The 23234-nt window shown below is 39.6% G+C and overlaps 2 protein-coding genes across 3 annotated transcripts; one reads left to right on the forward strand and one right to left on the reverse strand.

Annotated features, from left to right (window-relative positions):
- Positions 1-2895: 2895 nt before the first annotated feature.
- On the forward strand, positions 2896-10066 carry rlbp1b (retinaldehyde binding protein 1b). Of its 2 annotated transcripts, none has more exons than XM_020079301.2 (8): positions 2896-3023; positions 4076-4112; positions 5605-5733; positions 6524-6728; positions 7368-7546; positions 8040-8198; positions 8371-8481; positions 9410-10066. In XM_020079301.2, exons 2-8 carry the CDS (start codon positions 4101-4103, stop codon positions 9536-9538), a joined length of 924 nt encoding a protein of 307 aa, XP_019934860.1. In that variant the 5' UTR covers positions 2896-3023; positions 4076-4100; the 3' UTR covers positions 9539-10066. The 2 variants fall into 2 exon arrangements, with proteins under 2 accessions (XP_019934860.1, XP_019934859.1); XM_020079300.2 differs by having other exon boundaries at positions 2905-3023; positions 4073-4112.
- Positions 8532-22873, reverse strand: abhd2b (abhydrolase domain containing 2, acylglycerol lipase b). Its single transcript, XM_020079299.2, has 11 exons — positions 22393-22873; positions 22138-22196; positions 20660-20893; positions 19819-19994; positions 19347-19514; positions 18836-19019; positions 18520-18612; positions 17851-17952; positions 17686-17755; positions 16085-16169; positions 8532-12993 (listed from the first exon to the last, which is right to left on the reverse strand). Exons 3-11 carry the CDS (start codon positions 20872-20874, stop codon positions 12767-12769), a joined length of 1320 nt encoding a protein of 439 aa, XP_019934858.1. The 5' UTR covers positions 20875-20893; positions 22138-22196; positions 22393-22873; the 3' UTR covers positions 8532-12766.
- Positions 22874-23234: the final 361 nt, after the last annotated feature.

Below are 23234 nucleotides of genomic sequence, written 5' to 3' on the forward strand. Positions count from 1 at the left end.
GTATAGTGAGCTGCAGGTGGAGCTGTACAGCTCTGTAAACGGCTCTGTCCCTGTGCCTCAACTTCTTTGTTTCCCTCTCAAACCCCCCCCACACACACACACACACACACACACACACACACACACCCCCAAAGCCTGAACCTGGACCTACAGCTCAGGCTATAGGGAGAGAACACAGAGGAGCATTGTTTGCCCAATCCATCTAATTTTGTTTTCCTAATCACTTTCTTGAGCAGATTTAGCAGATTACAGGTCGGTTGCCTGCTCATTCATCGTTGCATCAGGAGGAAAAAAACGTGTGCTGGTGATGTCAGCGCTGCCATGGCCAGAGGAAGGAAAACGGACCACTTCCAAATATGAACCAACACAACTGATCAACCTGCTGCAGGTGTGATGAGACCATACATGAACAGACCTGCCTGATGAAGAGGAAAACATCCACAGAACAGGTGCACAGAATTTTCATGTGTGTAGTGACTGTGAACAGTGCTTCTTGAATGATTATCTCAATAATATAGATTATGTCCATAATACCCCAGAAAAAAAAAGTCCATTTCAAAAAATAATTACCTCCAGCAAGGATGTTATGTTTCACCTGTTTGTGCAAGAATACATAAAAACAACAGATTTAAATCAAACATAGTGGAAGAATGCAGTATGGGTCAGGGAAAAATCCATTCAAATTCTGGTGCGAATCTAGGATTTTGTTTTTCACGTTATATAACATTGTACTCACAAAGTATGTTTATGTTTGTCTTGAGCGTGATATGTTAAAATCAGTTTGAGGGAATGTCATGAAAATTTGTACAAACATTCACTTTGACTAAAAAATGGCTCAACTTTATGTTGTTTTGAACTCAATATATCAGGTATCCCAAAAGGGAATTTCATCACATCTGGCACGAACATTCACTTTGACTCAAGAATGACCTGAATAGAATTTGGGGGCCAAAGATCAAAGATCAAGGTCACTGTGACCTCACAAATCAAATGTTTTCGCCTTGTGAATGTGATATCTCTGAAACATCTTAGTGAATTCTTTCACATTTGGGACAAACATTCACTTGAGTTTGGTCGATCGCAGTGGCCTCACAAAGTATGTTTATGTTTTTCTTGAACATGATATCTTAAGATCAGCTTAAGGGAATGTCTTCAAATTTGGTGCCTGGAGGTCAAAGTCCAAGATCACAGTGATGCCATGTTACTGTGAATGTGATATATTAGGAGTGCCTGTAGGAAATTTCATTATATCTGGCACAATTCACTTGGACTCACTGATAAATCAATTTGATTTCAGTGGTCAAAGGTCAAGGTGGCTTCAAAAAAACATGTTTTTGGCCTCGATATCTCGAGACTGCTTTAGAATTTCTTTAGAATTTGATCAGTTGTCCCTTGGACTGAAAGATAAAGGGATTACGTTTCAGTGGTCAAAGGCCACAGTGACCTTTTATATGAATCTTGAAAAAAAGTATGTAGAAATATATACACAGAAACTGCACTGGTTGGCAGAGGCATACAACCGCAGTGTGGTAATTCTACTATCTCACTCAGCCTCATGAAGCCTCAGTATATGTTTGTGATATGATGAAGGGCTGATCACATTATATAAACCTTTGCATTTGCACCTTTGAAGCTTCATGTGGTCACAATACCCCCTCCACACACAGACACACACACAAATACACTCCGCAGCAGAACAATCAAGGTGACTGACGCGTGATTATGTTCTGCTCGTTGAGATTGAATGTGTACATGAGAACTAATCTGATCACAGGGAATTGTGGATAGTTAAAGGTTCAGGTTTAATGATATGAACGCACCCTAAGTCTTTACCTAAGTTGTGAAAGTGGTTGTTGTGAGCTTGTGTGGATGTGTGTGTAGATTTTTCTTATTTATCGAAAGCCTAGCTCTTCTCCTCAGTCACACAATGGAGGATTGTGACTTGTCTGATGATTTGGAATGACAGTGGCTATGTTGTTACAAATTTGAGTTGCTATATCGTGTTTTTAGGTTTACTTTTGTCCCTCACAGAAATATAAGCTTTGGCAGTTGGATGCCAATTTGCACAACATTAGACTATTTATGCTGAATTTAATTACACTTATTATTTTTGTCTGCAATGAGCGGACAGAGTCCAGCAAAGTCTGAAATCTGTTTTTGGGTTACGTTTTTATTACCTCCATCAAGAAGGTTAGGTTTTCACTTCTTTCTGTTTGTTTGCTGGTTGGTTGGTATGAGCAAGATGGGAATAACCCATTACCTTTTGAAGCCGGTCTGCATTAAGGTGTGGATCCTTTTTTTCATCAACCTCTTAAGCAATGTGAGATTTGTTTTTTGACATTTTCACTGATATATAAAGAGAGAGAGAGATTTGATCCAAATAATAACTTAACTAAAGAATAATGTCATTGTAATGAATTAAAGAGAAACTTGGATGCTATTTGCATTTCAAAATCATTTTTACTGCCTGAAAGTTTTGCCTGCTGCTATAAATAAAATATTCCTGGGTGCTGAGTTAGGAGCATGCCCACTAAACAGATTTCGACCATCGTGCCTCTATAAACGTGTGAAACACACACATATGAATACAGACCTCTCCTCTCACCCGAGTGTGTTCACGTGGCAGAAATCAAACCGGGAATCAGCCATCACAATGGTCACTTTTCTCTCCATCCAAGTCTCATTGGAATGTGATCAAATCCCTCCAAACCCCTCTCCTCTTAAACCACCTGTTACCTAAAGTACATACCCAGCATTACATCATCCAAAATATGCCCTGACCCCTTCCCTGTCATCATGGGAGCACCTTCCCCATTGGTCCAAAAAAACATCACCATCACTCTGCGTCCTCCCCCTTCTTCACGGCTTCCATCACTTTATGCTGATCAAAGAGAACAAGAAAATTTGTTGGGCGTAATCTGGTGTGACGCCACTAATCCCACAGCTACAAATCACCAGTCCCCTGCACCCTGCTCCACGCAGACCGCTGCAACTTCCTGCCAGCAACTTCACATCTGCCCCAGGTAAGACTGTTGAATGCTGTACAACACTTCTGCTTAATACTGTAACTGAGGAGTAAAGCTTCAGCTGGTGATACTTATGTTGTTTACAGTTTCATGAAACCAAATTATGTATTTGGTTTCTGTTTGTTTTATAACACTACTTTTTCTGTATTGCTCTATCTATATGTGATATTTCTGTGTTAAATAAAGTCTGTTGTAGGCTAAAGATTTCTCAGGAGGTGCATAGTAGCTGCACTTAACCTGTAAATGGGATTGCTATGGTCTACTAGTCTGCTTTACAAGTACAGAATGACAGGCAGAACAGGGTTTAGTCTCTACTAATCGATAGCATATTTAAAATGATGTGAAATGTATTATTGTCACATACCAACAATATCATATTGGAATTGAATATTGAGTTTTGAAAAGAGTTGAGTGTCAGAGGATTGTTTGCTTGATAGAGTCATATCCCAGTTATTTTCCAATAAACAATTTGGTCTGGTTTAGTTAATAATCAAAACACCCATCATAATTTCTCAAACTCAAGTGTAACGTTTCAATTTGCTTGTTTTGTATGACCAACCATCCCAAACCCAAAGATAATCAGTTTCAGTTGGAATTGACAATGATTGGTAGATTTGCATGAGAAATTATTAATCGATTATCAAAATAGTTTCAGATGAATTGTCTTGCTGTAAAAGACTTGATAATTCAGCCATTAGAACAAGAACACACTGCAACAAACATTACGAAGAAAGGTTAGATGTAATCAATGTAAGATAAAAAGGGACAATATTCGAATGGTTAAAAGATTAGACTGATGATTAAAGATTAAAGAATTCAAACAGTCACTGTGAGCATGTTGATTATGAAACAATAGAGTGCCGACCTTAAATCCCTGATCAATCACCCAGGAAAGGGCGTGTGCTAAATATAGCACAAAGAGGCTAGCTTGTGATGGCAGAGAGGGTGACATGAAGGGGGATTAATGTGGAGTACAGTGTGACAATTGTCTTTTTTCTTTTCTTTTTTTTTTACACATGAATAAATTCCTTTTTATTTTCTTCCAGTAGAAAGCTGATTTAAAGAGCAGAAGAAATGGCTGTGGTTGTAAGTACTAGCACTTTTACCCATTTAAAAAAACATTTAATCAGATTTCTGTTTAAAAGAGAAGTGATCAGTGTTGGTATTTTACAGAGGAGGCTTCAGAATATGCTTTAACGGTGGTGTTGAGGGAGGAAAGGGTTGGTATTAAATAATAGACCCATCACACAATCGCTTCCTTCTTCAGGACAAATACCTATTCATCATCATATAACATGGACTCTTTAGCCGCAGATCAACATTTCTCAACACCAAAGCTCATTGTTTTGGATGTCGTCTACAGCTACAGTAGCCTTAGCCGCTTAATCTCTGATCCCTGTTTCAGGCCAACAAGTATTCCTTAACATGTATTTACAGGCTTTACTGGACTCATGTGAGGGAGATTAAACAAACACTGAGGCCCATTCATTGTGGCCCTGCAACACTGCTGGAAAAGGCATGTTGCTTCACGTGGATTAGACATGTTTTAAACTTGATGTAGCAACCAAGTCTTGTGATAGAATTACACTGGCACAGCAAGGCGTCAAGCTTTTGACCAAAGAAAAATGCAAGAGATAAAAAAACAGTCATATAACCACTCAGCAGTACAGACTACAAGGTAGATGACTTAAGTGTTGATCTGTTGATACAGACAAGTGTGGATGCTCACAATGAAGGGAGTAAAAAAATTATGCAACATGGGTAACTTGTTTTTTTTTATCTACAAAAAGCACATTACTTACATAAATGATGCACTTGCTCCATTCTTTTTGCCACCAGGTCAGTCAGCCATGTCTCATGTTTAAGCCCTGGACCTGGCAGATAAACAGACGTCATCTATTATTAATGGTTTTAATTACACTGGTGCTTTTCTATGGTGAAATATCATCTGTAAAAATGACACATTCGACAGCGTAATGTGAGCTTTATGTCCACAGAGAGCTGTGGAAAAACAGGGATCAACATCCAACTTTATAATTTATATTCAGTTGTCAGTACAAGATAACTGCAGGGACCAGTCTTCACCACCAGGACTCACTTGGTTGAAGTAGATTTTTCTGTGATAACAGTAATGTGCCAATAATTTTAAACTATTTTGCATCAGATATTTACTATTCATTTATTTACCTTTCTAGACTTGATTCAGGTATAGATCTTCTTAGGTTTAGACAACATGATACTAATGAGAAGTTCTGCTTGATGAAAGAGGACATATGAGGTGTGGCTGTAGAGATTGGCGAGCCTGTTGAGAAGAATTTGTGATTTGGGCTATAATAGATAAATAAAACCATTATGTGATTCCTCAAATGAATCATGTGTATATGATATGAACAATGTTAGGTTATATTTTCTGTTATCAATGGTAATTAATGTTATTAGACACATCATATTATTATTAGTTAAACCAGTGCTTTTCCTGCTTGAAAAAAATTAAATATCAACATTTCCACAACAACGTTTGTGTGTGCAGACTATGAGACGTTGTCTCTTGCATTAATGCTGTCTCTTGTCTCTTCAGAGTGGAACTTATCGTATGGTGTCGGAGGAGGAGCAGGCTCTCAGGGCTAAGCTGGAACGTCTCACCGTCAAGGACCACGGGCCAGTGTTTGGACCTTGTGCCAGTCTGCCAGACCACACTAAGCAGAAGGTACACGAACAAAGAAACATTCAGAGACATCAACGGACTGCATCAGACATCAGGACATTGAACAGTTACCTCCTTCTAGGAGTCTGTTGGTATAACTGACTGTCTTTTTATTTCACCTGCAACTGTTAAGAAAGTATGACTTACACCTTCATCAATGCAATCAATTCTCAGATTTAGTTCTCGTAATTTGTATCTTAGCTTTTGAAACCCGGAGAGGTCTAATTAGCCAGAATACCTGACTACTCCTGTGTGTTGGCAGGGTCTTTTAACAGTTCTTTATTGATGATATATTAAACTACACCAAACTTTACATTTACTATGTTCATCTTCATTATTTTCGAATCATTAATATAAGCAATCACAGGGTGTTAAAGACACCATGGTTATGCAGGGTTGTTGACATTTGCAACATGTTAGCTTCCTCTAGCCTACTGTTGTACTTTCTCTTGATCATAACAGATGTTTAGATGAACATAAAATAAATAAAACACTACAAACATGAGGAAAAACATGAGAAGAGGCCAATAATTCAGCTAACTTAAGTGAGCTAATGAACAAACACTAGCCAGTTAGCACAACTAGCTTATCACCTGTCTGCTAATAGAATCCACTAGCTATGCCAAGTGAGCAAATTTGGCCTTAGCGAAATGTAACACTTCACAACAGATTTTGATGAACTAAAATGTGTTAAATGGGAAATCTTCACGTACCTTTGTGACCCTGTGGTGTACAAAACCAAAACTCTGAACAAAGAATGTGAGCTAACCATCTGGTCCGGCTCCCCCTGCAGGCCAAGGATGAGCTGAACGAGACAGATGAGAAGCGAGTGTCTGCGGTGAAGGAGCTGCGAGGAATTATAAAGGAAAAGGCGGATGCAGGTGATGATCTGGCCAAGGGGGTGCAGAACACCTTCGGGGAGAAACCCGACGCTTTGCTGGTCCGCTTCATCCGCGCCAGGAAGTACGACGTGCCCAGAGCCTTTGAACTCATGAAGGGTAAATCAAGAAAATGTTTTCAATACCATTTTTTACATATTACATATCATTTAGCTGACGCTTTTATCCAAAGCCACTTCCAGTAACTATTAGGGGCAATTCATGGTTCAGTATCTTGCCCAAGGACACTTTGGCATGGAGATGGGAAAGACTGGGATCAAACTGCTGACCTTCTGGTTGGCGGACAACCGCTCTACCAATCAGCCTAAGCCTAACAGACAGTCAAAACAACTGTAGTCGTGTTTCTAATAGTGAGAAAATCTGAGAAGTCTTATTTCCAGATATTTGTCTTTGCCAGGGTGAAACAGCATTTACAGCATCAAGAGACACTGAAACTCTGCCTGATTATATTGTTTTTATTGCATTACTCTTTGCTGCTGCTGAGCAGTAAAGCAGAGTGCAGCTGAGTGTGACCCGGTCAAACTTTTTATTAATAAAATATATTTTATAATTCAGTTTTAAATGTAAATAAATAAATAAATATATAAAAGTGTAATTAAATCAAAATGAAAACAAATATTTTACACTGTAGCTGCAAGAAGAACTTCTTTCTAATAGCCAGTGGACGACAGGACCAAATAGAACGTGATGACAAAAAAAGCTCACATATTCTCAGAAGCCGGTTCTGTGTCTCTATAGGCTACGTGCGATTCAGGAAGGATTACCCTGAGCTGTTTGAGAATCTGACCCCGGAGGCCGTACGCAGCACCATCGAGGCCGGCTACCCCGGCATCCTGCAGAGCAGAGACAAGTATGGCCGCGTGGTTTTGCTCTTCAACATCGAGAACTGGGACTACGAGGAGATCACCTTCGATGAGGTGAGAAGTTCTTGGTGACCACATTTACCCACAATGCACAAGGAAAAGGATATTTCCAAACTCACTTTTCATTCAAATTGGTGCAAAATTGAAGATTATTTGATGCACAAATCTGATATCGCCATAGATGTTTTCCATATCATCCCATCTTTCAGAATGATATTAAAAATGGGACTACGTTTTAATCTTTACCGGACTGAATCATCACACAACCTTGATAAATTATGTTTTGTTCGACAGTGTTTGAACATACACTAAAGTCAAATAGTTGACATGAAAAACCCTTTAGATCTCTACCATGTTTGTGCTTGTTCAACTTGAAGTTACCTTTTAAAAGAGACAAGGGTTAATACTGTAATCGATAGTATTGAAGAACAGTTTATTTTATTTTATTTATTATTTGTAAGCTTGTGCACAAGAGTGGGGATGTCTGTTAACAGGTTAAATTAACTTAGCAAACAAACATGGTGCATGTCTGTCTGTGTGACCTCAGATCCTTCGTGCCTACTGTGTGATCCTGGAGAAGCTGCTGGAGAACGAAGAGACTCAGATCAATGGGTTCTGCATCATTGAGAACTTCAAGGGTTTCACTATGCAGCAGGCGTCAGGAATCAAACCCACCGAGCTCAAAAAGATGGTGGATATGTTGCAGGTGGGAAAACTCCTTTTTATCCTGAAATAACTGGTTACTACAGACAATAAGAGAGCTACAGCTGAAAATCTATAGTCTCTGAAAGTCTCTTAACTTTCTGCAGGACCCCTCATCACAGAGAATCTGATTGAGACATATATCATGTAACTTTCTTAATGTTCTTTTCCACCAGGATTCATTCCCTGCCCGTTTCAAAGCTGTGCACTTCATCCACCAGCCCTGGTACTTCACCACCACCTACAATGTGGTCAAACCACTCATGAAGAGCAAGCTGCTAGAGAGAGTGAGTCTTACAAAGTTGATACAATAATAATGATAATAAGGAATACACTGTAACAATAATAATGATAATTTTATTATAAACGCATTTTTTTAAAACACTTACAAAGTGAATCACAAAAAAAGGGAAAAAAGCAATTTTAAACAAGCCAGTTGTTTTTCTTCTTTAACAGTGATTTAAAATACAAGTCATATCTGATCTCCTCAGAAAAAAAGGCTCTGTCACCTTTATTCATCAATGAAAACCATGACAATCAAAAAGCAATGCTTCAACATAAATCAATAACAAATGTGATGAATAACATGGGGCGCTGCCTCTCTGGGCTTTGCATGTAATTAATACAACCTTAAAATCAGCTCTCAAAGAAACAGGTAGCCAGTGAAGAGAAGCACATTTGATAGCTGACATATTATCACACTATTTTAGTCTGAGTTATAGTTTTGGACGAGCTGGAGGCAGGGAAGATGTTACCACCAGTACCAGAGAGTAATGAATTACTGCAGGGCAATCCACTGGTTTATAAAGCATGAAAAACAGTTTCTACTTTTGTAGCAGGAAATAAATGTACTAATCCTTGAAATCTTTGTGAGAGGATAAAAACCATTATGAACCACTGAGTTTTCCGGGTTTAATTTACTCCAGTTTGGAGGATCGTGTCTTTTTGTTCGGTTCAAATATCTCTCATGTGACATTGCTTGTTATTGCTGGAGTTTCACATGCTTAATATTAATGTCGCATTTTTTCATTATTAGCACAGCTGTCTGGAGGCTGCACTCTTATAATCATGAGACCTAAAAAAAACACTTTAAAATTGTAGTGGGTTTTTGGATTTGTCCCAGCTCACGATTTTATAGTTAGTAAATCAAATTAAATACATTTTCACACATTTACACAGTCTGAGATGACTAACAGATTGTCGTCCCTGCCTCAGGTGTTCGTCCATGGAGACGAGCTGGAAAACTACTACAAGGAGTTTGATGCGGATATCCTTCCGTCTGAGTTTGATGGAAAAGGCGCCAAGTACGACGGCAAGGCCATAGCGGCCAAGCTGTTTGACTAAACATCCTCCATCCATCATTAAGATATTGCAAACTCCCATAGACTGTGGATACTCAAATTCTAGCTGTGTGGTTGTAGAGTAAAAAAAGATATGAATGAAATTGAAAGTCATGATTGTGTGAGTGATGTTGTTTGCTAGAGGTCCTGACAAAGCATAAGAGCAGAGGAACAAGGCGGCCTCCCTTGCTCTCACCCTTCAGTCATTACTCCACTCTACAGTATTCTGTATATTCTGTATCTGTTATTCTATATCAGCACTGAACAGCAGGCTGAGACGCTGTGTCTTGCTCCCCTGTGAATTTGTGCTTTGTTCAGACTGTAGCTCATCCACACAGCTTGTTGTGACACTGGCAGGCCCCAGATTTTCTCAGCTTCCACTCTCCGCTCCCCCTGTCTCTCCTTGAAAGCTGATATTCCAACAATTGTTTTTTTAGGTTGTTCCACAATGAGTATTATGAGTATTATCAAGTTTACCCCTTGCACCAATAAGAATGTCAATAAATGTACAATAAACTGTATATAAATATAAGTTGTGTTTGTATCAATCTAAAATTCAATTTAAAAAACCTAGATCAGGTTCAAATAAACAAACGTAAATGTTTGTGGAAAGTATCAATAAATGGGTGTGTTAAAATAAAAAAAATCAGACAAGGCTGTGTAACACATCACAGCAGAACACATTCATATTACACCCATATGAGGATACACATTGTCATACAGTACAACAACTGTACATACAGTAAAGTGCAAGCAAAAGAGTACATACTGTACTGTACATATAGACAGAGGAGTGCTGCTGCTGCAGGTTAAAGGATTCAGTTAAGTTTAACATCAAACACAAACCATAGGCACTTCTCAAAGTCATGATGAAAGAGGCCAAAATAAACCGGAAACTAAAGTTCACCTGTTATTACCTCCACCAGGGAGGTTGTTTTACCCCTGTCCGTTTGTTTGTTTGATTTTGTAAGTATGATTACATAAAAACTACAGAACAGATTACTACTAAACTTTATGTATTGGTGTGGTACGGGTCAGTAGAGAAAGTTTTGTGCAGATCCAGTTTTTTTTCACTTTCTTTAACATTGCAACATCGGGCCTGTGTTAATATTTTCATTGCTTTTCTCAGACAATGATGGAGTGTGAGCACTTTTGTGCAGATCCAAATAGAAATCTAGAATTAGTGAATTTTAATGTGGCTTCATAAAGAGACTGTTAAAGACTGTCACTCTACTGAGTTCTAATTATACAAAGTGATGCCAGCAATGCAGTATGGCTCCGGGTCGTCAATCAAGCAGTGCTGTTTAATGTCTTATTGCTAATTTTTTCCATTTGCATGGAATTTGGCAGAAATTACTTTAAATTACAGTTTATATCAACGAAGCTCAGATTCAACTCACTGGAATTTCAAGTACAGCACTATAATGTGCTGTGTTGTTGTCGTCAGGGAATAAATCATGGGTCTTGATGGAAAAGAATCAGGCTCATTGGGAACTGGAACTGATCTCTATGAGAGAGGGAACTTTTGGGCCTTGGTGGAGGTACGTGCTCTACTGAGCTGTTTGATTGACCTCTCATTGTAGCAACACATTTCACATGGAAATGTACCAAATCATGAGCCACAGCTAAATTCTGTAAATAGTTTTCTGTGTTTTAAATGAAAGAAACGTTTTCACTCTATTCACTGTAATAAACTCCATCCATCTTGTATGCAGCAATAAGCAGCTTTATACAAACCCAGGAAACTGGACACTTATTAAAACTAGTAGTTAGCCTTGGTTTAAATATTGCCCTTGGTTATGTTTTGCCGCAATGCAGTAGCATCATTAAAAATGAAAAGTTGAGCTGCTTTGTATTTTAAAGTCAAAAGTGCTTTGGTCCATTAGTTTGTGTGTACGTGTGTTAACTGAGGATCAAACGCTAGATTTTTAATTTTATACACTTGCTGTTTACGTCCCAGTCACACTCTTTTCTCTCCTTCCTGTTTAACTATTCGTAAACACACTTCGACGCAGCAGCTGTTTGCTTCAGTATATTTTCTGACAATCTCCTGCTCTGGTTTGTAGACGTGTCAAAGCACATTTTTGTGGCAATAACCAAAAAAGGCATAATGGTCCAAGCAGCTGTAGTTGGGCTTGTGGGAAAAAAACTGAATGGGACAAGCTGACCCAGAGAACTACACAGTTTGGAGTGCAATGCTAAAGCTAGTTTGTATTAACGGTCCATATTTCCAGTCAACTACACAAATCATTAAAAAATACAAATACAATGTCCTTCTGACTGAGTTTTTGTAACATCTTTAAAAGCTGATGTGATTATTTTATTCTGAAGGTCAGGAGCAAGATTGCAGGTTGACGATCAGTCACATACCATTAAAATACAAAGAAACTGGTCAGCAGCGTCAAAATGGACAAAATGAAGCCTCAAACCAAATAAACAAACCAAACCCTCCATTGTTTAACAGTTATTTGCTGCAATAAAACAACAGATGCAGCTTCAGTAAATTAAAATCGTAACAACCATTACGACCACCACTGTAAACAATAAACCATGCTGTACTGCTGCTCATCAGATTCGAGAAGCTGAAACTCAAATCTGTTGAATAGCCGTAATATGCTTTAAAACCTGAGTGGAGCATCAGGTATATTTGAAATTCTTCTTCTTAAGATTTTAAGACTTCAAACTGGTTGCCGAAAACAGTGTGTCCTACACACTTTCTCGCAGTGTGTGTCAACTGACTGATGGATACTCAAGTATAGAACAATGACAGCCCACTTTTAGAACAGTTCTGGCTCTAGGAGTAAATGTTCCACTCATTTTCTCCATTGATGTGTCAGAAAACCGTTATAAAAAAGTTTTAAGCCTGGAACCAGGCCGAGCAGCTGCAAGACTAATTGTGACCATAAAAAACTTGATGCTGAAAAGAACCCTTTGGAAAACGGAAAAAAGGCAAAAGTACAAGACTGTGTGCATAATAATGAAAGAACTACCCCTCCCATCAGCATGTTAAAAAGAGAAATCATGGTTGCTATAGAGCAGGGGACATATTACCCCCGAAGGTCTTATTATATCTGTATGTTTTACTTTTCATTTAGTTTTACTCACTTCCACTCAGCCTGTCTTAGTTAATCTAGCTAGGTTAAGGCCATTAGTATCAAAGTAGAGCAGTTGTGTGTGCGTCTCTTATGGTCTTTTGTTTTGTCTCCAGTAGTACGTATATGTACAGTATGTGTTACCCACTGAGGGTTACCCTTGTGCTCTGCAGGCAGGGGTTCACGTCCTGGTGGCTGCTCCTCTGACAGACTGGCCTGTTCTTCTCCCAGCGGCAGATGGCGTCTGTGTACTCCACTATGACCTTGTCCATCCAAGTGAGCGGCTGAGGAAACAGCACAGCTCCCTCGAAGAAACCCAGGTGGCCTCCATGTTGGGTCAGGGCGAATATCACATTGGGCATCTTCTCTAGAGAGGACAACAGATAGAAGGAGAGGTAAGAGGATTCCTTTATAAATTGTGGTGGCCCCTTATTTAGTGCCAGCATTTCATCTTTTGAAACACCAGACACAGGTGGGATACTTTGGTTCTTTTCTGTAGCAACTGAATAAAACACTGATGACCTGATCTATCCATTAGAGCTAAGGAAAACATTTGTTCATATGTCTTATGTTTCAGTTCAATGATTCGATTGAGTAATTTAATTTTGCAAAGGCGAATTCATAGTTTCCACATCCACTGAGGTCCGCTATGATCCTCGCGCATAAATATCATCATCCACCCATGTCCGCGAGGGTACGCATTGACCCATATACAGACATAGATGTGCACCCCAAAATGTTTGACCACTTTGACTGTAGGTGTCCACTGCACATGCTCCAGGTACAATATATTCTGTTGCTCAACACTCTCCAGTCCATGTCACGCTCTTCGACAAAGACAAAGAACGTAGATGCTTGTTTTCTCTCAGCGGACACAGAATGCAGAAAGTATGGTCAAACCTTTAGGGGGTCTTACTTAAATGTAATAACTGATTTTTGACTAGATTAGATGGCAGCAACAGTTCAGATTCGCATTCATCTGGGTTTGTGTTTGGCTTCACTTGATGAATTTAACTCCAACACTAGGTTGTAATTTACTTTGTTAAACTCTTAAGAAAACTATGTGGCTCTAAAGCAGCAATTAAAGCTATTCACTAACTTTGCAATGTTCTAACAAAATGTCAATTAATGCTGCTTTAAAGCCGAGTGGGATTTTTGACCATACAAGGGTGAAAATAAAAAATCACTAAACACAAAAACGGAGCCCTGACAGACTATAGAACTGGTCTATCAAGTTTTTATGACGATAATGTTGAAAAAGCATCCAGTATAAGTCCAATATTTACTCTCCTGTAAGTTCAGGTTTGTATTTCATCAACTCTTGATGAACAGATAATGGTAAATACTAAGTCTATACACAGAGAAAGAACTAAAACACTGATCTAAGAGCTGCAGAGAGCTTCAAAATTAGTGTAAATTCTCAATGAGACCTGAGACCATTTCACAGATTATATAGTCACTCAATTTGTGGAGATTCATCAAAAGCTTGAGTAGAAGCAATACATTCTACAGATGATACCTTTTCCAGAAGGAAATCCTCCATACAGATCATTTAAAACTCAGTTGAATTTCAAAACGTTTCGCACTTTGTCGTGTCACTTTGATTTCCCTGATAAGCATCTCCAGCCATTTGGTAATTAAAGGCGTCCTGATCTTGTTGGTGTGAGGGTAAATAATTAAACTCTCCCTCTACTTAGAAAGAGATGGTATCATTAAAATGGCTCAGTGACTCACTGTGAGGTCAGTGGTGAAGGTTGTGCCTCCACAGGCTTTCGTCCTCTTCCTTGCCCTTTATATTGTTCTACACCATCGTCACACTCTCTGTGACCTATTCTTTTTGAGATGTACATACACACCAACACACACAGAACAGGTTCTCCCCCATTCAACAACATATTACAGAACTAAAAATAAAACCAGTCAAACCTGCACAATGGCCTCAAACCTCCAGATAACACTAAACAAATCTTTAAAATCTATTTTTTAAAGATTTAAGAAAAGACAAGTGGGGTTTGTGTGTCCAATACTGTTTCCGTAGGTCACACTCAAATGTCATTTACTGAAAACAAAAGTACACCGTTTCTAGGACAGCCATGACATCACATATAAGGGAGATAGCCATAACAAACAGCCAGCATCTCTGTGTGTCATGGTCAGTGAGTCTCCCTCAGTGGGTAACTGGGATCTGTGACGTCAGTCTGTTAACACATTACACATTGTTAATGAGCAGCAGAGCAAATGTTAGAATCCTGAGTAACCACGTTTCCTTAAAGTAGAGGACGAATTTAGTATTTCACTTGTCCAGGTCTCAGTCATCACACCCACTCATTTACACACACAGGGTCAGTGCATGTGACCTGCAAGACAAGACAGCCACACACACACACACACACACACCCTGCTCTATATATATAATCCAGCAGCCTAAGCAGATCACATAGCCCTGAAAAATTCAACAAGAGTGTCTGGGCTGGCCCGTGGTGAGTAGATAGCTCCAACAAGACTTTATCAACACTTAAGACATTGGCTCCAGAGTCTAGCTCTAAACGAAGGACAACAGGATCATTCATTTCACATTAGTCTGCGTTCATGTCACTGCAAGGACAATGTTTCACTGTTTGTAGTTATCGCTCTCTAGGAAACACACAAAACAGGCAAAACAAACAAAACACAACCGTAGTTAACCATACTCATGCTGTTTGATAATTACATGTGAAGAACACTTTCATATGGTGAATGGACTTCACTTATTTAGCACATTTCTGGTCAAAATGGCTACTGAAAATGTAACTGAAAAACATATTAAAAAACTTATTTGATGATACAATATCTAAATATAAATATGAAAATACTGTGTTGTGTAAATACTGCCTGGCTATACTAAATCAAATACTTTCTTTTTTTTGTAAACATATTTTCAGGCACTATGGTCTTTTTTGATAGTACAGAATTTAGGTGTGATAGTGGGAGAGAGTAGGAAAAGACATCCATTTCTCTATTTCATTGTTGTTGTGTTTTATGTTCATATATATATACATACTTTTTCATATATATTTGTATTCATACTTGTACATAGTAGTTAAATGTTTGCTTAACCTTTTTCTGCTTTGTGTCCTTGTTTTTTTGTTTATTAGTCTATTTCTGTACGTTGAGAGCAACAAAAACAAAACAGAGTCAAATTCCTTGTATGTGTATGCATACATGGCCAATAAAGCTGATTCGGGTTCTGACAGCCTGGAAGGGCCTGGAATTTAACCTGCAGCTACCACAGTAGGCCTCTACAAGCGGAGGAATTGGGTGATCCAAAACACAACATGATGGTTACTATGCACAAATGACAATGACTTAGACATAAGGATTAGGTGAATACATTTTTTCACTATTCAGACCATTAATTTTCTTTACTTTCTAATTAGGTACCATTAACATCAAGTGATGAATGAATCTTAACCACAAACCTGCAAGTGTGCGAGGAATATCCAGTAGTGACTGATGGATCAGTGGGTCGTCTGAGGAGTTAACCAGGAGGAGAGGCACAGTGACCTGGACAGAAAAAAATCGGATCAAAAACACAGTTTGTTTAAAATTCAAAATGGAAGGCCTAGTTACACACCATTACTGCATTGTAGGGGTATTCACAGAAGATGGTGTATTGGTTGTTAGGTCAGTGTAGAAGTTGTAGAAGCAGTGTCTGTAGTAGCAGTTATAGCAGCATTGGTAGTATATGTAGAAGTAGTGGTAGTAGTAAAAGCAGTATTTGTATATGTTACATTATTTGCACATATGTTTGTATTCAAATTCATTTGGGAATTCTGCTTATTCACCTTCTTTCTGAGAGATCAATGTGCAGCTGGCTGAGGAGTACCTTAGCCAAGCATAAATAAACAGGTGGGAACAGCTAGCCCAGCTGTGCCCAAAGTAGACATATTTTCTCAACCATTCCTCTGTGCCTCACTAAAAATAACCTTTTTGAGTAGCCGTGAAGTGAAAACAACAATTTGTGGTTTTAGGGATAGGAATAGGAGGTTGCCAGTCAACAGATTAAATGTTTTTACAAAGAAACAGTTACACAACATAACTTCCCCTAAAAGCACAACTTGACTTCCTTGTATATTTTTTTGTCAATATGACTGTAAGCTGTCAGCCCACGTCGACCAACATCTCCCAGTTTCGGGCTCGCTCCAACTGACCACTCTTGATCAGATGGAGGAGGCCCTCTCTGTCCCTGTTCACCTTCTCGGACAAATGTTGTCCTTTGTACAGTGTTTAGTGTTTTTGATGGCAAGGCATTGGTAGTAGTTTTTTTGTTTCAATAGTTGCTGTAAGGCATTTAAATACCTGGTTGTGTCTCCATGTAAACCTACCTTGGGAGAGACTTATTTTACAACCAGTGAGGATGTGCCTGATGGTAGCTGGAGTTGAGCATAGTGGGCAGGATGGATCTTTCAGGCACTGCTTCAGGTTTTTGGGTGAGGAAAGTACGTCATAGGTTGATCTAAGCAGGAAGCTAATCCTGCTTGCTTCCATTCCCCACAGGTCCTTCCAGCTGATCTTTCTTTTCTCTATGCTCTCCCATTTCATCCACTGCCCGTCTGGCCTGAGTGACAGCCTTTGCACATCTTGCTGCCTCTTTCTGACGCCAGAACACGCCGCTCTAAGGAGTTGCCTTGTTCCACAGGGGTCTACTCTGACCATGGCCCACAATGTCAGCCTGCTGGGGTGCTGCTTTTGCTTGTCGAGTTGCTTCTTTTTGTGTCAATTTCCATCCTTTTGTCAGTGATGGTCAGACAGCCCGTATAGATTTGTCACAGGACTCTAAGTGGGTCATCATCTCCTTGTTTTGGTGCATTTAAATTCCTCTAAAGGACTTGCATTAGGCAGCTCGAAGACTTCCGGAATTCGAAGTAGGCTATAATCATATTTATGATGGGCTTTGAAGAATGGGAAAGCAACCCAGAGGACACTATGTGGTACTGACCCAAATGCATTAGCGAGATCGAGGAACAACATTATATCCATCAAGGTTTCAGTAATTAACATACAAACACTAGTCACTTACTTTGTTGATGTAGTGAACACAGCTTTCCTTCTCGTAGTACTCCTTCAAGGAGCTGTATCCATGGAATTTTCTGCAGTATAAAATGCACACAGATCAGTTGTAGAGTTTGGAGTAGCTCTTGGTGCCCCAATTAAAGCTTAAAATCAAAATCCAAGAAGCTTTCACCTCATAATGCTGTCATCTATCTGCATCAGAGAGGTGGCTGCACACAGTCTGATCAGGTCTGCATCCCTAATGCAGCTGGAGCTCAAGTCCAGCAAACTGCTCCTGTTAAACACAACAATTAAGGTTATTATAGCAGAGCACAAACATCAAAGATAGTGGAATCAAGAGTTTTACATTATACATTTATCACTTGTCTGATGAAGAATAATTTATTTCTGTCTGTAGACAGATGTCAGTGTCAAGAATATACTGCCTGAATTTGATATGGCAGTGGTGGGATGTAACAAAGTACATGTACTTATTTAAGTACACTTGTTACTGTACATGTTTTTTGTATCTGTACTTAACTTAAGTAGATTTATTTTCAGGTACTTCCCACTTTTACTCCACTACATATATTGAAGTGAATAGGTTACACTATGCAAAAACTTTTACTTTTAATACTTTGATGTTTTATACGGCAAGTGTTTATGTTTACTCAAGTAGAACATTTTATATCTATATATTTGTACTTCCACTTCAGTAAAATGTTTGAATACTTCCTCAACCACTGGATATTGGTTCGTTTGCAGCTTTTTTCATACGCAACTGAATCTAAACTATACATTTGTTTGTGCAGCAGCTTTAACTGTTCAATCTGCTAAATCAATACATGTTGTGTTTCTCCACCTGTGTGACAGGATGAGCTTCTTCATGTTGTCCGCCAACACAAAGTTGTAGAGCCTCCGGCACTGGTCCCACTGAAAGAATGTTTCCTGAGCCCTGAAAACAGAAATTCTTCAATGCACACATAGAAATACACTATGGGACAAAAACAGACCACCCTTATTATACTGGTGCTTTCACAGTGAAAACGTTTTCTGATTAAAAAGTACATTCAGTTATTAAGTGTTTTAGAAATAGGGCTGAAGAATCAGGTATTCTTATCTATACATTTTCAGTCATATCCATTCATGGCTCTGTACTTTTCCTTCAGTCAACAAACCTGAGGGCGTTGTACCCCTGACACACGCTGACACAGCACAGCACGCGCTCCTGGTTGGATGGGTTCTCACCCAGGAATTTACAGACAAGGTTCCCCCCAAGACTGAAGCCCACCACCACCAAGTGCGTCTCAGGGAAGGCCCGTTTGATATAAGCCACCATGGCTGCAAACTCCCAGGTGCAACCTGAATGAAAGACAGACACTTTTACAACTGAGCAGTACTGATTAATATTTCAGTTTGACATCAATATCATTAATATGTTGTATTGTATTCTGCAACTCCCTTTTCCTAGAAATTTCTCTACACAGTCATTTATTTATATATTTGTATTTCTGTCTCTCATGTCTTTTGTTAAATTACTTGGTGACTGTGAGTAAAAATCCTTTACAAATTAAGTTGTTTCGAATTTATTTATTTCAATTTAAAAAACCAAAATCTAAAATACAATGAAGATTACTTGCACACAAGTTTTTGACTAAAGGGTGCAATCATGCAGTGCTCCTTCTTTACCGTAAGTGAACATGCGCGGCGACGTGAGCTCCATGTTGGGCAGCGCTCCCAGGTGGTTGAGGACTGCACAGCGGTAACCCTGCCGCTGGGAATGATCAACAAAGGTCCGAATGTAGTTCTTCTCGCTATGGTTACCGATCCCAGGGCAGATTACCATGGTAACATCACCTGACAGACAACATAAAAAAATGGAGTCATGTGTGTAAGGGTGGTTATTGTGCGCCTGTGTGTCTGTTGTTTTTCCCAAGAGGGAGTTCATTAGAGTGTATACTGTAGTATGAGCTGCTTGTTACTTGAGGCTGAGGACTCATGATCCAAATAAGTCTCAGAAAACAAAACACAAAGATGTTAAACTGATCATTATTGTGTTATGTCAGATATATAAGATCAGCAGTTGTGTGACTAAGTCATTAACATACAGTAAATATTAAGCAGACTGCTTTGGGGCTTGAACTAGTATTTGACCTCTGACCTCCTGTGCTGTGATCCCCTCGGGCCTCGAAGAGGTCGAAAGTCGCTGTCGCTCCATCCTGCATCGGGAGGAACTTGCGGACCCCGCAGGGCGTTGGTGTGTTGACACGTCCCATCTTGCCGTACAGGGCCGTCTGGAGATGACCACTCTTCCCCCACAGCAAGGGAGGAATGTATCTGAAGAGGAGGACGACAACCATATTATACAACGCAGCAGCTGTGAAATCTGCCTTAAAGATGTTTACCAGCCCACTGACAGCAACACATACCAGTCCAACCATAGGAGGCGGCAGACAAATATGCAGACATCGTGAGTCATTTAACTGACTGAAATGGATCAACCCCTCGTGAGAGTGTGAGAGGAGCAGAGAAAAGTTTGTCTTCAGGACAGATCAAAAGACAAGAAATGAAATGAATCCAGAAGGATTCATTCAGTGTGGATTTGGAAAGAAGTGAGGTTACCCAAGCTCCCAGTCCAGTGCTCTGACGTTATGTCAGAGGCAGGATCATGTCTGAGTGTCCAGGTCATGTGTGAGTTAATAATGTCATGTTAAGTCAGTCGCTGAGTCTACGCCTAAGAAACCAGATCAAGCTCAGCTCAGAATCATCTTATTTCATAACAGTCAATGGAAATCCAACCGAGACGCAAACAGAATCCCTTCAGTTGTCAGAATCTCAATATTAAGTACCATGAGCTCCCTATTATCGGTTGTAAGCCAGAGGTCAACTAGTGGTCTTGTATTGTTAACTATCCAGTTGAGATTGAGTTCCATTTTTTCAGTCCAGGTTGCATCAGAAGTCTTTAAAACTTTAAACCAGACTCTGATAAAGTAAACACTCACTCTTTGGTCAGCATGGGGCAGTACTTGAGCAGGTAGCGGCTGAGCGCTGTGTCCTGATACACAATCTCTGGTGGAGATGTGGGACTCTTCAGGTTCAGACAGCGGACGATGATGTACAGGGCCGCTGCCACCGCTGCCAGCTTCATGCCATCAAACATGGCAGGCAGCTCGGAGCAAACTGCATGCAGGTCACCGCTGTCCACGAGGGTCGGCATTGTAGGTACGAGAGAGGACCTGAAATAAGAAATTATTATAAGTCGGGAGTTCATAGAAGAAGAAATATTTACACAACACGACTTCCAAAACCAGATTTAGATTAATATCAGTTTGCCCATTTTGGCCTTTCATTACATATTAGCTTTCTTCTGCTCATATTATTGGAGGCTTCTACCTGATCCTGAAAGAAAAAAATTTGTTTTTGAATTAAACTCTCTCTGTCTCTTTGTCTCTATCTCAGAATAAACTGTTGTAATCGGTTATAAATGGAACTAAAAAAAACATATTACTATTACATTTACTCTGTGTGGCCATGCCCTGTATAAAGTCTTATTTTTACTATTGTTGATTTTAACTTATTTCATCAGCCTATTACTTTATATTTTTTGATTGGTGTCCTGATATTTTGCTGTTTTTGATTGTTGTTACATAAATATAATACATTATTATTATTATTATCACTGTGACAAGGGCAGAATAAAGGTAAGTCTTAAAATTAAGTATTTATAGACACTGATTCACAAATCAGTCAAAAAAAATAATTTTGCGTTTCTCTTTTCCATTAAAAGTAGCAAGAGTCCACACGAACACATTAACATTTCCAACTCCTCCTTCCTCAGCGGTTTGAGAGCTGCTCCTCCTGGAAATAATGTCTGTAGTCTGGTTTTCTCCTGATGGTCAAGAGACTGAGTCAGAATCTGACCTCTTGTAGCAGACACTGAGGCACACTTGAAAACCCAGATACAACATTTAGAATTATTTGCTCGTGGTACAAAAAAGCATGTGGTGGATGATTCAGTCCAAAAGTATGCTGTTGCTAATAATGATCATCAGAGACTTTGCGTGATACAGGGGCAGATCCAGGGCTGGGGACTGGGAGGCTCTGGCCCAGGCTGTAGTCTGATTGACCCCTTTAGTGCCCCTCACCTGTCAATTGCCACTTACTTACACTACTAACAATAAATATGACTTTTGTTGGTGAAGATTTTTTGAAGTTCACATTGTGTTTGAACAGGAAATACATTTTAAAATATGTTCCAATGATGTTTGGCTTTGCTCCGAGCTATAGAGCTTAAACAGTAAACAAAGAGATGTACAGAAATGTGCACCTGACTGAATCAGGTATTTTGCATGGATGTTTGACATATAACCTCTGTGTAAAGTGTGGGCCCGTTTATGGCCCCATGATTAAGAAAAACCCTAGATCCGCCACTGGCACGAGGATCCAGCAGTGATCTGATGAGTGAAAGTGTTTCACTCACCTTGTTGTGTGACTTTGAAGAGACGGAGGTGGCTTCAGTCTGGTGATGTTGACTCAATGCTGGAAAACACAGGTGAACAACTTCAGGAACAACTTGATAAGAAAAACAAAATGTCACTGGCTGTTATGTCCCATGACACACACATGTATAACACCAGAACAACAACAACCAGAACATAAGAGAGTACAGCGGGCTGCTGTGTAGGTTGACTTGAACAAGGACAGACCTGCAGCCACTTGTCTGCTGGTTTCTTACTTTCTTTTGTGTTGTCTCTCAGGTGAAGTGTGTCCTCAGCTACCGCGTGAACACACCACGGAGTTTAAACGAGAGCACAGGCGGTTGTTTAAAAAGTTTGGATGGAAGTTTCCAGGCGCTACCATCGTGTGTGGTGGTTGTCAGTCCCGGTTCTGGTCGGATCCACCCAGACTTCGGCCCCTGGTCGGATCCACCCAGACTTCAGCTCCGTGTCTGTCACCGTCACTTCTCAGCACAGGAACTCACGCTGCCTTCACTGGCTCCCGCCACGCTCCGTCAGATTGGGTCTAAGGTTAAATCTACCACCCCCACTCGTTCGTTACGCGAATTTAGCTCTCTGGCCGTCACAAAGATACAACATCATGGGTATTTACGTGTATATTGTTATCTAATCCAGGATTGAAATTCCTACTGGTGGCTAACTTTCCACTTCCGAGTTTGTCTGTTTGACATTGTTGGGAACTCATAATATCCCACAGCACTCAAAGGCAGCATAACAAGAAGCGGTTCAGTGTACTTCCTCATTCTGTCAAATCAACAGTAATGACTTCATTATATTAAGATTGTGTGCGGTTCAGTCCACAGAATGACAAACAACACATCTGATTCCACAGGATGTCTGTGTGGATTGAAGAATATGTCCAGACTTTACAGCCTGGAGACAAAACTGTCCAAATTCAAAATTCACTTTTCAGTGAACAATAAGAAAGTGTTTCCCCTCTCTCTTTTCTTTATATATATTTATGCTTTTTTATCATTTTCGACATATTGTATGTATGTACTGTTTTATTTCTGACTAATATATACGTTTACTAATATCTGTTTATAGAACACACATTGCA

This window comes from Paralichthys olivaceus, chromosome 7 (assembly GCF_024713975.1).
Source record: "Paralichthys olivaceus isolate ysfri-2021 chromosome 7, ASM2471397v2, whole genome shotgun sequence".
Taxonomy (NCBI): Eukaryota; Metazoa; Chordata; class Actinopteri; order Pleuronectiformes; family Paralichthyidae; genus Paralichthys; species Paralichthys olivaceus.